This window comes from Oreochromis aureus, linkage group 5, assembly GCF_013358895.1.
Source record: "Oreochromis aureus strain Israel breed Guangdong linkage group 5, ZZ_aureus, whole genome shotgun sequence".
Classification (NCBI taxonomy): Eukaryota; Metazoa; Chordata; class Actinopteri; order Cichliformes; family Cichlidae; genus Oreochromis; species Oreochromis aureus.
In genome coordinates this window covers 21725612-21740490 of record NC_052946.1, presented here as the reverse complement: position 1 = coordinate 21740490, position 14879 = coordinate 21725612, and the positions used below count along the sequence as shown (strand labels likewise).

Genomic DNA, 14879 nt, shown 5'->3' with positions numbered 1-14879 from the left:
CTTCATCGGTGCCTAGAAACAGCTGTGTAGAAAGACTTGAAAAGTCACCGGTAATTTTCAAAAGCCTTCAGAAAAAAGAAAAAAAAAGCCTACCATACATTTTCACTGTATTGTTGTAAACAGGTTGTTTTTGTTTTATTGCATATCACTGAAAACTTTGGATTAAACAAATCACTGTGACCAATGCCAGAAACGCTTTTGTTTGACGGAACAAATATTATGTTTACTTTTTTATTATTCATTTTTTTTGTATTTAAGTTAGCTTTATTTTTTCTATTGTTTCAGTGCACTGAACATGCCAGTTTGAGACTGTACTATTTGTATAGGTAAATGTTTTGAGGTGTACAGTAAAAACCTAGGAGCAAACTAAATGTGTGTCCAGCATGCTGAATGATTATTCGTGTGAACGTGAGCTAATCTCCCATAAAGCATCATTCCTCATACATTAATTGCATCTGCATCGTGCATTGTGACGGTGTGATGTTGTGTTTGAGAGTGATGTGTGTCTCACTTACTGTGTCCCCTTAGTAGACAGCCTGTGCAGTTCTGTGAGAGTGCAGCATGTTCTTGGAGTTGCTGGTGTAAATGCATTCAGAAAAGAGGGATGTGTGTGTGCATAACTGCAATTTATTTGTTTATGAGTGCGTGTATGTTGTTGTGTGAATGCACAAGAGAAAACTATTTAAAAAAAACTAAACAAAAACAACAACAACTTTATAAAGAGAAAGTCCCTAAATGAAAAAAAAAGGAGATTGAGTAAGTTTGGGAAAAAAAAGCATGGATACTCTGTAATGTTTTGTTTTATAAAAACTATAGGAGGCTGTCCTCAGTGCCCCAGTTTGCTATTGTATGTGCTGTATCAGAATATTACTATTGAGTGTTGGCCAGCTTGTTTATATCCATCAAATAAAGGTGACTTTCTTTCTGTCTGCGTTTGTGATTTTTCAACTAAAATCACTTAAACAGTTGCCACTTTCTACATAAACTTTGTCTACTTTCTTTAACCTCCTAAGACCCGAACTCTTTCGTGGCATGCATTTTTAATTTAATTTAAGTTAAAACCTGATTTAATCCTCACTGAAGATGACTGATTCAGAATAACTGTGTGTAAAGTATTTATTTGAGCATTTATACCTTGAAAAATGTGCACATGGAAAGCATTGAACATAACAGCTTTACTACAAATTCCCACACACCAACACAAATCAGGATCCTAATGAGGACACATAATCGTTCCTTTAGTTTGTGCTGACGGCACAAAGCACTGATGAAAACCAGCACAGAGAGACTTTGACTTCAGAAACATGAACAGGTAGAAATGGAGGCAGCAGCCTAACTGCTCATCGCTGCTTTTGCTACATGTTAAAGTTCAGGGTCTGGCTGCTGAGCTGGGGTCCACATGCCTTGGACCATCATCTGTAAACTATAGAGATGGTTATCTTGGAAAATTTTCAATAGATCACCAGTTTGTGAAATACTGAGACCAGGCTGTCTGACAACAACAACCTTGACATAGTCAAAGTCACTTAAATCATTAGCCAACTATATATTTGCATAACGGCAGCTGAACAGGTGTACCTAAAAAAAAAAAAAGAAGGTGGTGAATTTATCCTCTCATTGTATTTTGGCGGCTCCAAATACAGAAAAACCCAATCGTGGCTCATTTCCAATGCAGTACATACAGCAGTCCATTTTATATGGAAAACTGGCCATGGTCAGTACCTTGTGCAGGAGCACAACATTAATGTCTTTGTTTAATACAGATAATAATCTAAACACATGGCTTTCTTACTAAGCCTTCTGCTAAGATACCTTCTCCCCCCTTTGTTTAGGCCTTTAGTTTGGATTCTTTGGCTCTTACTTGTGTAAAGTGAGCCAACAATCACTGTGGTATTTAGATGTCTCCTGCTTCATTAATGTCCTTGTCAGAAAGATACTTGAGACCCTGAAAGCCAGTTTTTTCCCTGGGTGCCTGTGCCAATACTTTTAAAGATTTAACAGGTTTCACTTGAATCTCCGTAATCAAACCCACTAAAACTGCAATGTGTACGTAGAATTCAAGACATCTGTAATTTTATTCTAAGAAATAAGACAATGTTAGATACCACAAAATGCACTTCAATTCTTTAGCTGCTTAACTGAATCAACCTTTTGTGAATCTCACTGCACAAATGTATTTTCTTTTCCATACTCCATAAGGACCATGATATCACCCACTGACTCATGGAAAACCATTTTAAACCCACGAGTCTGAGAAAATCTGCACTCTTGCAGAAGATAAGGCACACTAAATGTCACCCTCCTGAATCAAACACATTTACAAGCAGCATAAACTTAAAGCAACAGTTTATATACTTTAACAAACAAGACATTTTTAAAAGTACTTATTATATTCCACACAATACAAAATAATGCAAAACTCCAAGCCACTCTATGCAGTAGCACATTGGTTTGTCCACTTCCTGTAAAGTTCTCTTTGCAAAAGTCTGCAACTCTAACGTCCCTTTACAAAGCTGTCTAACAAACGGTCTCCTCTATCAGAAAGCCAGTAACCCGCCATGGCTGCCAATGCTCCCATAAACACAGATGTGTAGACCAAATCTCCCTTTGCTGCAAGTGTTGCCAGAGCACAAAGGACCACCCCAAAAAACATCTGCTTCAGTACCTCCACCTCATCATCCTGGATATCCTCAAATAGACCTTTCTCCTCAAAATCTGCAGGAGAAGGATGAGAGAAAAGAAGAATTCAGTTTGGTTTCTTTTGAGTAAATTTTCTGTTCTTGTATTTGTAAGTGTCCATGGTTAACATTAGATGGCACTCACGAGGCAACTGCTTCTTCACACAAACACTGTCCATGCGGATGAATCCTTCAGCGCAGTCACAACGGAAAGATCCTTCTGTGTTGGTACAAATCTCATCCAGACCATGGCAGGCAAGCACACGGTCACTGCATTCATCTATATCTGAGCAAAACAATAGCATCAGAATGGTCAGACGTTTTAAGCAGCTAGAGTTTTGGAGCTCTACTTTTCCACCATGTAACTGCAACATTATTTTTCACCTACTATTTGCTCTGTCTGTCATATAGAGTGAAACCAGCACATGTAACTAGCGATGCTTTATTGAGTTATTTGTTTGCTTTTGGTTCACATTTAATCAGCTACTTGTATCTCCTGTTTCATAGCCTGGTTCCACTCAATGGTGTTTTTGCCTCAAGTTTTGCTGTTTTGACCTCTAATGGCAACATTTTTCTTGCATATTTTTTCAGTGTACTCTTTTCACTGCAGGCTGACATACAAGCTCTTCTTCAAACACGCCTGAGCTTGACTCATGTTTTGTGCTCACTATTTTTAAGGCAACAATATTGCAAAAAAACACTTATATTGTGAGGTATTTTATTACAACATGATATGGCACAGCCCAGTTTTACAGTGTTCCAGCATTTTTGGAACTAATGCATATCATGCACAAACTATTCTCTTGTATTTACCCAAACACTTGGACCCTGTCAGTCTGTACCCAGAAGCACATTTCCTGCAGCGTGCTGGTCCGCTACCCATGCAGCCCACACAGGCCACGTCACAGCCTGAGAAAAGAGGGGTGATTTACTTTTTTTAATCCACTGCCTGCATTGCATTCTTAAGCTGCGGCAAATAATAGGCAGTTGATGTCATGAATCACACACTGATGACAAGTGAACAATAGGTTCAATTCGCAATTTTTTGCATGAGTATCCAATATGTAGTTTCTTTAACACCAAATCTAAGGCACTGACCTCTGCACTCAAAGGATCCTTCTGTATTAAAGCAGTAACTGTTTGGAGGACAGTTACCCAGCTGTGTGCCACACTCATCGATGTCTAAAACACAACATTTAAAAATGTAAAAAACACTTTTTTAAAAATTAAATATATAAGTGATAATGTCTTGACTCCAGAATGAAGCTCTGTATACAGTACCTACACAGATCTTATTATGGAGCGTCCATCCAGCTCTGCATTCCTCACACTGGTCATTTTCTGGCCCTGAACACAGACTGCAGCTATCTGGACAACTGCTCACCTGAACAGCCAGCAGACTCCATAGACAAACACCCTGAAGCAGGTTTCTGTGGAGATTCTTCATGCCCATCTGGCCGGAAGATGAAACTATGAATTTGCTCCAAAATACCATGTCTTTACTAAATGGTGCTTGTGTTAGTAGAGATAAAGTGAGATTTGTCTGTTTACTTCACGACAACATCAGTTATTTTGCACAATTATATTTCATAGTCTCCAACACTGCTTCACAATATTTCACAGATAACACGAACATTTTTTTTGTGGGTTTTTTTTTTTGTTTTTTACACAGGTTTTATATATTAAAGTTTTACATATAAACAAAGGTTGCTTAAAAATACACAATTACACAAAAATACAACTACAGTACTGAATGATATATCAATTAACTGCTATTATCAACAGTTACTAGAACATCACAGACATATCATATCAAATGTATTTGTTGTCTTATATGTTCTGACTGTTTTTTTTAAATTTATTGTTTATTGAACTAAATGCAGAAAAAAGAGGCTTGTGGTAATTTAGAAATTATGTCATCACCTAGTTTGCCCAGTAGAGTGGTTACATTGTTTACATTGTACTCAATATTATCTACAGCTGTAGCAAAGCATACACCACACTTGAGCAGAAAATATTAAGTTGCTATTTAGAAATCGTTAGCTAGAAAGTTAATAAATTTTGTTTTACTTCCTGAAAAGTCTAAAAATAAAACCTCCGGTATTGGCTGGGGTCCCACAACACATTGCTTAACACACCCTAATTAGGGTTTTCCATATAAAGTATATTAACTTCTAAAATATTCTTAGTTGATTTATTTGTTCCACCACTGTTTGGTTCAATATAAAAACGAACATAAACATAAACATTAACATAAACAAACAAACAAAACCAACAGAAACCGGACGTACTCGGTTACCGTGCTTCTAAATATAAAGTAGCCTTTATGCCAGTCTCTGCTTCTTCATGTTTCACGTTGAAAAAAAATATATCAGCCGACAGAAAATCTGACACTATAACAGGCAACACGACCAGCAACAAACTGACTCTTAAATGAAGAGTATTCGTTACCTTCGAGCTGCTATAGGGTGAAACGGGCAGTAAACTTTAAAAGGAGTGAATCCAAGACAGACACGCTTGACACATGACCCGGCTGTTGGCTGCGTTGTGTTCGATTGCAAAAAATAACCCACACCTCCCGCGCGGGCGGAGCACATATTCGTCCCAAGGCACCGCTCTTACGGAACGTGGTAATACTTATAACAAGTACTTCAGTAAGTCCTTACACTGGCCCAATAAGAGCCGCTGTCCTTCCAAAGACCAATCACAACTCGATGTGTTTTAGCGTTTAAACCAAACAAAACAACAAAAACAGAGGCAAATATATTTATAGACAGGTGTGGACAGACTTACCGTGCACGGTTATTTTTAGTCTGTAGGAGTTACACTTTTGCAGCTTTGAAAATAAGACTATAACCGTTCTTACTTTCAAAAAATCCCCGAAAAGACCAAAATGAACAGTGAACCTTAGATCATCCAGATTTTTTGCCGTTGTCTTTGTGTACAGAGATAATCCTCTCAAGACATGTAAAGACTTAGTTTATACTGTCAGTTTGTATACACTGTCCTGGTACAGCAGCTGCTTCTGCTTAAGCAGATTTTTTTTTAACTCTGATGAACATATTCTTCATGTACACACTAAAGCAATACAACTTATTAAAGTACATTTGGGTGATTTACACGATGATGCCTTCTTGCTGGTCTTGGTCCCTTTTTAGCCATTGGAGTACCTCACTTTTACCTTCCTCCATATGATCCTCTCTCTGTCTTTGTCACAGTTAGCTCAGCTAGGAGAGACTGAGTCTGAGAGGGAAAACTAAACAGAGGCAGCCCCTGAAGAAGCTCTGGTAAACGCCTGTCTCTGGTGTGAGTCTCTCTTGGGTGGGAATCAAATTTCACCAGAACGAAACGTTTACCAGCCCTATCAAGGAGCTTTTCAGCTTGAATGAGGAACAGGGAGGCTGTGAACAAATCAGAATAAGGTGACCACAGCTTTGGTAGATCATTTTCTTTGTTCCCCATGCTTTCGTTGATAATATCTTTGTTCCAGTGCATCCATTCTTCGGTTCTCTCCAAGGCTCTACGTGTCAGAACCAGCAGAACTCGGCCACCCAGGCTATTAAGCTCCAGCAGCTGTGAATGCAGCCATGGCAGAGGCCCCCAATTACACTGCTCCCTCCTGCTCCACTGGTCGACAGACACACTGAAGCCCTTGTCGCTGAGGGTGGACCCGATCTGACACACCAACTTAGAAGTGGCATCATCCACGTCTGGGGGGCTCAGCAGGACAACATGACGCGTCTTACCAACTTTAGAGAAAAGTAAGTAATGTCAGAATTGTATTGTTTTGTGTGTGTGTGTGTGTGTGTGTGTGTGTGTGTGTGTGTGTGTGTGTGTGTGTGTGTGTGTGTGTGTGTTAGTGAAAGTAGAGAAAAAAACTCACTTTTTACTATCCCACCGTGTTGCCAGCTCCACACCCATCCTATAAAAGTAAGAAAAGTACAGGTAAATTTAAATCACTGGATTTATCACTACATGGATATTTATCTCTTCACAAATAACTGATTCACTGCACCGTGAATACGTGATGTTATTGTTAGACTATAAACTCGAAAAAGAAAAGAAAATTGTCAAACTTACCCTTGATAGATTTATGAAAGGACCATAATATGAGCACAGTAATGAAAGCCAGGAGTATAACAGCAGTGGCTAGGAGACTCCAGCGCCACCTGCCAGCTGCAACTAGGAAAAAATAAAATCCCTTTTCAGAAAATAGAAGAATGCTATTCTTTTACAATTTTAAAAATGTGACATGCACCTACCATTGTCATCAAAACAAAATGGACCTAGGTCATGTTCCATTCCCTTTACTCTCATCTGCATAAACAAATAAAAACAAAGGAGTTACTTCTGTGCAGGAATCAGGTATGACTAAGTCTATACATTTTGGAATACTTTACCATCAAACACGGCAAGGGCCGGACGGGTACATTTTCAAACACAAATGTGTTCACCTGATAAAACAATTGCAAATCCTATTAGTTTATAAAATAGGGTGTTCAGCTAGACAGTGGTTTAGTTCAAATTCAGTTAATATAAACTGCATATTTTATTTTTGTCTAATACAGATACATTGATACTAATATTGGTGCTTCACTCATTGCAAATGTCCTTTATTTTCAATTAAGAGCTGGAACAAACTGATATAGTGCATACAGTCCCGATCAAAAGTTTAAGACCACTTGGCAAAAATGGCAAAAAATATCATATTTTGCATTGTTGGATGTTAACAAGGTTCCAAGTAGAGCTTCAACATGCAACAAGAAGAAATGGGAGTGAAACAAAACATTTTGAGTGTGCAGTTTTTTGAAAATCAAAAGGCCAGATCTGTCAAAAAATATGGATTCATTGTCAATTTCTGTCAGGTAGTCACACTGTCATGATGTTCTGATGGCAAAAGCAAAAAAATGTTCCCTTTTTGAGCATCGTCAGGTTGTTGAACTGCATAAGCAGGGTCTCAAAAAGAGTCTCTTGAAATCCATATAACTGACCGTTTGGACCAAACATGGGACACTGAAAGGTGGAAGAAAGTTTTATTCTCTGATGAGAGAAAATGTAACCTTGATGGTCCTGATGGTTTCCAACGTTACTGGCATGACAAGCAGATCCCACCTGAGATGTTTTCTACACGCGGCAGTGGAGGGGGCGCTATAATGGTCTGGGTTGTTTTTTCCATCTGTGGAACAATGGAGCTTCAGGAGGTGCAGGGGCATCAAACGGCCGCTGGCTATGACCAGAATTTGCAGAAAGCATCCCTCATGACTGAGGGCCCTCGTCTGTGTGGTAACAGGTGGGTTTTTCAACAGTACACAGTGCCTGCAGGACAAGGGACTTCTTCCAGGAGAATAACATGACTCTTTTGCACCATCCTGCATGTTCCCCTGATCTAAATCCAATTGGGAACCTTTGGGGATAGATGGCAAGGGAAGTTTACAAAAATGGACAACAGTTCCAGACAGTAGATGCCCTTCGTGCAGCCGTCTTCACCACTTGGAGAAATGTTCCCACTCATCTCATGGAAACACTTGCATCAAGCATGCCACAGCGAATTTTTGAAGTGAAACAATAATGAAACAACAATAGCATTAACATGAACTCATTACTGAGTTCATGTTTGGAATTTTGATTTCTGTTTTGGGGGGGTTAGAGGTTTTTCGGAGGTGTGGTCCCAAACTTTTGATCAGCTGTAAAACAGCCTGTTTCAGTTTCAGCACTGTTTTCAATAAATTGCGTGCTCAAAAAAAATGTTTTGTCTTTCTTTTTGCTGCATGTTGAAGCTCTACTTGGAACCTTGTTAAAATCCAACCATGCAAAATAAGATTTTTTTGCCATTTTCAAGTGGTCTTGAAAATAGATAGATAGATAGATAGATAGATAGATAGATAGATAGATAGATAGATAGATAGATAGATAGATAGATAGATAGATAGATAGATAGATAGATAGATAGATAGATAGATAGATAGTGAATAATAATGAAAAGAGGCTGAAAAAGAGGAGTGCATGCCTCACTAGGCTATATCACTTCTTACCCAGAGTCCCTTGATGTTTTGTTTCCATGCAGTGCCATTTTCCAGCTGTTGGCTGAAGGCACTCCTGCTTCGACTGTGTTTCTTAAGCAGCCACACTTTACCATCCAGCCTGCAAGGCGCAGACACGTTCCAGGATAACATTTCTCCAAAGCTGGTCATTTGTACATGGGGCTTTGACACGGTGATATTTTCCCATATGTTCTTTTGTGATTCATTCAGAGAATCTAGGGGAGACACATGAGTGAGTTATGATGTCTACATTTCAAGGAGGTAATCATTCCAATTAAACAAATACACATTGCTCAAATTTTCTCACCAGATTTATTGAATGGGCATTGTAGTGACCGTGTAGACCTTTGTCCATCCTCGTACCACAGCTATAGGACATGAGAATATGTAAATATGATAGTCATATAAGTCTGTATGGGACACAAGACTGCTGATATTAGCCAGGAGAAATCATGTAAAAGAGCTGATGATACCTGGAGACACATGCAGCGGGTTACGGAGTACAGTGGTATGGTCATCCTGTTCCAACTCTGCAGAGTAACATTTAAAATGGCTTCAGTGAAGAGTAGTACAACTTTAGTACAATTTGCCTAATTGCCCAGCTAGTTTTGTGGGCAGAGGAAGACAATATTCATTACATTTATCAGGTTATGTTTATCAGGTAGTTACTTTGCAGTGTTAATGATTGTAGTGCATTTAATAAAGCAGTGAAAGCATTTCCTCCTCAAATTCTTGAATTATTCCTTAAACTACATCCCTTCTTCACACAGACTAAACTTGCACCAGCTATCGAAGATTATGATTGTATACTTATTCGTATTTATACAACATCATGAAAAACTCTATTCCACGTGATGAGTAATTTCTCCTCTGATGCTTTCTAATAATGTGAAATAAAGTGAAATTTCAATGCTACAGTTTTACTTGGAATGGTGTTTTTGCTTCTTTTACTAAAAAAAGTCAAACCCTTTCCAACCTTTGTACAGAATATAAATGACAAACTATAAATGTCATCAAATTAAGGCACTGATAGCACTAACCTGACACCTTCCCTTCTGCTCGTACTGGATGCACATCGAGGGGGGGATCTTATTCCCGTCTTCAAGCTGCAGCTCCACTTGATTCATCTTTGAGTTTACTGCAAATGTGAATTTGGGCACTGAAAAGAGGGAATCAGTATCAGTTCAGTAGGTATGTTTTTCTCTCTCTCTCTTTGTTGTTTTTTGTTTTAATGCACAGGGACATTGTTTGATTGTGTGTTTTACCTTGACACTCTGGTAAAGTTTTCTGCAGTTCCTGGGAGCACACTGAGAACAAACAGGTATATGTGTCACTGTTGCCAGATGCGTAATATAAGCTGTAGCTTTATAGTTCAAACATAATTAAAAATACACACCTTCATTAAAAGAAGGAGCAGCAACCCTTTCAGTGATACTTGAGCTACGGACAATCAGGGAGATTTCAAAGGGAAAGCCATCTGACTGAGTAATCACCACTGAGATCTGTAGAAGTCACATACAGATCAGCGTTAACGACACAAGTATGCTGGAAGTGAGGCAGTAATGGCAGTGCAAAGTACATGGGATTTACAATACCTTTAGCTGGTTTTGTTGAGTAAGAGCTTCATGATTAACTGTAAACACCACCTTCTTGCACTTTGGCATGGACGCTTCTGTGCAATAACATACTGTCAATGACCCTGTGGTAACACAGAAACAAACGAAGGTGCGGCTAAGAATGGATTGAAACTGAATTTCAGATATGATCTCTCAAATGAACCAGTGAAAACTTAATTTCCACAATAAGCCAGTAGTTTTATCTGTCAAGACACTGGACTTATTTTGTATTACTAACCATTAGTAACTGAAGCTAGTGGTTGTCACTTGTGCCACTGTTATCTATGACAGCGTTGCAACGACCCTCTGCTTCTTCAGATTGACTTATGAAAAAGCAAATCAGATATAACTGATTTTCATTGTGAGCTAAATTGTTGTTTTGTTAGCAAAACATGTGTTCATTTCACATGAATGATTTCACAAATAAACTCCATGTTTGCTCATTCATTGTTCCAGTAATGATTCCCAACATCCCAGAACATGTTCTTCTACAGCTCACTTGGATGACTTCCAAAACACATCTGCTTGTATATCGCAATGAGTAACTCTGACTTTCAAGTAAATAAGAGTCATTGTTCACTGTAGTGGCTTTCCTTCAACCAAGACAAAAGTTTAAAAACTGCATCACATGAAAAGGCATGTTACAGTTTCCTTTTGTACTAATATGATGTTTGAACTGATAAGTGGAATACCTTTTGAAGTGATCTTGTCTTCTCTGTATTCTTCCATTTCTGACCCAGAGGAGCCTTGGTCTTCCATGTCTTCATCTGGATCGATGTTAAACTCTATGTCTATCACCAAACATAATGCACATGCTGTCTTGTTCGTACAGCAGAGCTTAAAATCTGGTTTTAGTGTCCGAACATCCACAGTGTTTTTGCTGGGATTAACAGGCATCTCATCTTTCATCTTGCATTTAGAGAGACCCTTTAAGGAGAAAAAATTTGAGAGGAAAAAACATTCGACTTGTTACTGAATGAGCCTGGGCGGCAATATTTGCAGTTCTGATGACTATGTTATAAAACATAAAACACTCTGATCATATAATAACCTTTTTCTGCTTTTAATTAAATGTTTGAGAACAGATAACTTGATCAGTGAAACAGGAAATGAAAATGTTACGGCGACATTATAATAACGTATTAATGAAAACTGTGTTTTATGTACAGGGCATGTTGTTGTTGGTGTATTTAAGCGGTGTAAATTATAGTACCTGTGAGCAAATGACTTCATGGCTGTCAAGTTCAAAAATCTCCAAGCCATGAGCTGGCATGTGTAGACTCAGTAAAATACACCAGAAAGACCATCCAAGAGCCAACATTCTTCTTTAGGTATCTGCAGCAGTCCTACAGCATTCTTCTACGCATATTTCTCTGAGGGCAACATTTAACCTTGTTAAGCGAGTCATTTGGCTGCTTCCTGATCATCAGCTGGGTTAGAGATTGGAAGTTATACATGCAGAAACTCTATTTGTACAAGGGTGGGAGTGAGGCACTGAGATAAACTATAAACCCACATATATGAATGTGTTTCACATTTGTTTATGGCCTTGTCAAAAAGAAATAAAAATAAGTTATTTTGCTTAACAGAATAACTTAATCAATACAAATTAGATCTAGCAACTTAACTGCCATTGACTATCTTTGTGTTGTTAACAAATCCATTACAGTATTCGCTGGTAACTCAATAGTCCTTCCTTAAAACACATTCAAACACTAAACAAGAACACTGTAGTATGACATTAGACAAGACAAGAGTATAATAAATAAAACTCCATGACATAAAACTACAGCAAAATTAGTAATCTAATAGAAAAATAGTCTTACTTTCTTTAAAACCTCGTGTTGTAATCCACTCCAAAGTGTGCATTTCCACTGGGTATTCAGCTCCACACCTTACCAAAGTAACCCACAAGTGCTTGAGTCATGTGAAAATTGCACCGCACAGCACGTCATTGTACTGATTCAGGACAAGTCCCTCCCTCTCTCTCCCTGCCTCTCTCTCTTTCTGTTCCTGTCTGCAACCGAGTCTCAGCAATGCGCATAATCCTAAAACTTCCTGCTTCGAATTCTTGACTACAGTGTAACCAACACAAACCACAAAGTTCAAAGTCCACAAGGAGTTTTTTTTTCTGTTGTTTTTTTAAAATCAGAACAAGGTTCAACCTTTATAAGACTAAAGTATTCTTAAACAGTACACAGAGTGGTGCTTTAACAGTTAACAGTTCCTATTTGGGTTTTTTTTTTTGTTTTTTGGACAGCACTTGATAATGTGTTCTCTGTGCCTTTGTCAAAAATTCCTTGTGTTGCTGTTTCTGGTAAACTGTGCCTAGATAAACAAGTTTAACACCTACTTGCATGTCTTTCATCCACACTAATGCAGTCCGTTGAGTGAGGATTATTCAAGGAGGAACACAATGGCACACACCTTGCACAGCAGCTCAACTGGTTCGACCACATAATGTTTAACTAAACTCAAAACCGTGTCTGTCTCTTGAGAAGAAAAAAAAACTGAATAAAAAAAAAGAAAACAAATATCAGTGTTTTCGCTTTGTTACTGTGAGACAATGGCACTGAAGTTTTCAGGTCTTTTATAAGACTTTCTGCATTTACCATTTCATTTTTTTGGCTGTTTTGTTTTTCAATGCACTGCAATAGTCAGAAATTTCGAGTTTAAGATAACATCTCTTTGTTTAAGAACCAGTTAATAAACAGTGAATGAACAGTGAGACATATGACTACCTGTGTAACTGAACTCTGCTTGTCCCTGTCCATGCAAGTTTGAACACTTTAAAACTTGTGCTGTGTTTATGTTTTTCATTTTCTGCTATTACCATAAAAAAACAGATGGCCTTGTTAATCTCATTTCTTTTCACTTAAACATGGAGTTAGCTTTCATTCGTAATGCTTCAAAATTATTGCATTTAAACAGGTTGCCAATGTGAAAATTAATTCAAAGGATTTGTTACTTTAGCGCAGTGTAAGAAGTGTTCACATTACTTTCACTTTTGGTTTGTATCATGGAAAGACAGGTGCATGCAGAGCTACAAATGGGTTTTAGCTGCATTCTTTATATTGAAAGGACTAAGATGCTTGGTAGAAAGCAGTAAGACAGTAATACCTGTTTTACTGTCAACTCTGTGCAAAGGAGTAATTCTGGAAGGTAAAGTGGCACCACAACGTGGTTATTTTCTACTGAATAATTGCCATTATTGCAAATCTTGATATATATGTATTTTTCAAGTCTTTAAATATGAGTTATACAAGTCATTCATATAAACTTTTTTTTCTGTTAATGTTGGTAAAAGGTGGAAAAGTATGGAGGAGCATTAGTAATATATTAGTAATATATATTATTAATCATTTTGAGAATACAGTTGGAATTTCTTCAGCAGTTTTCCGTCTGACCAGATGCGACTTTCTACGCCATCTTTTTAATGTCCTTAAAGTCCTCTCCACACTGTTTATGTGCTAAGAAATAACTTCCTTGTAACTAAAACTGATTCTGAAGTACGATCCCATTAACCCAACTACACAAGACATATTGCAGAGGGTAAAGTAGCCGTGACAGTTTACTTGATACAACAACTGTAACATTCTGATTGTTTTTTCTCAAAATAGAATTACAACTTTAATCTTGAAACTTCAACTTTTTTCTCAAAATGATAAATAATATTTTTCTTCTTAATGTGGCCTAATACTGCATCATAGGAAAGACATTTTCCTCATTTTACTTTGAGTTATTTAACTTATTTCACAGTTAATATAAATCTTTCTTTTACAGCTTAGCTTATAACAAAGAAAACGCTAGTCTAGTTGTTGGAGTAAGAAACCTTAGTAAACAGAACCAATCAGTACAAAGACTGAACAGACTGAACAGACTGCTTAAAATTTTCTTTAGGAGTTAGATATGTCACTGTATTTCTTGGTCAGTCTTGGACACATCACCCAGGTCGGACAGGTGTGGATAAGTGACCAACAAACTAAATACGGCCACACATCCTAAGGAGGAGAGGCCAGGGCAGTCTCCCCTATAAAAACAGGAAGGGTCCAGTCAACATAACATAACAACACAAATAAAATAGCCTCTACACATTGAACAGAATATTTATGCTCACAGTATTCAAGTTAAAGTTGATAGATTGTATGAGTTAGGCTGTATGTTATATAACATATATGTCATGGTTCTTTATTGTGAACCAAATTCTAACTTTTTGTTACACTTTGGTTCCACTCCACTGATTAAAATAGCTGCCTTTTTGGAAAAGCTGTGGCAGAGGTGCATGCTGGGATTTTTTAATTATTTTTTTTTAATCTGAACTTGCTCTCAGTCATTTGTGCAAAATGTCCTTTAACCTGTCAGCATCAACTATGGAAGAGCTAAGATAAGGCATATTAGAATATGTTGAAAGTAAGAAGATGAAAGACTACTCCTTCCCATTTAGTACTTTAGTTTTCTTTATATGCAGTTTTATTTTAAACTGTAAATCTGAGCATTATATATACATATAATGTTTTGGGAAACTATAAACAAAGACCAAAAGG

At 37.7% G+C, this 14879-nt stretch overlaps 1 protein-coding gene across 4 annotated transcripts; it reads right to left on the bottom strand.

Annotated features, from left to right (window-relative positions):
* Positions 1–1098: 1098 nt before the first annotated feature.
* Positions 1099–14488, bottom strand: LOC116313676. 4 transcript variants are annotated; one of them, XR_005613113.1, is made up of 20 exons: positions 12162–14488; positions 11549–11708; positions 11028–11262; positions 10315–10418; positions 10116–10221; positions 9985–10026; positions 9760–9878; positions 9193–9249; positions 9027–9087; positions 8711–8934; positions 7079–7132; positions 6941–6995; positions 6759–6860; positions 6562–6600; positions 4970–6427; positions 3960–4131; positions 3777–3860; positions 3492–3587; positions 2824–2964; positions 1099–2715 (listed from the first exon to the last, which is right to left on the bottom strand). XR_005613113.1 is itself a non-coding variant. In XM_031731446.2 (15 exons), exons 2-15 carry the CDS (start codon positions 11654–11656, stop codon positions 5856–5858), a joined length of 1878 nt encoding a protein of 625 aa, XP_031587306.1. In that variant the 5' UTR covers positions 11657–11708; positions 12162–14488; the 3' UTR covers positions 4246–5855. The 4 variants fall into 4 exon arrangements, 1 of the variants encoding a protein (XP_031587306.1); XR_005613114.1 differs by having other exon boundaries at positions 3964–4131; XR_005613115.1 differs by having other exon boundaries at positions 5130–6427.
* Positions 14489–14879: the final 391 nt, after the last annotated feature.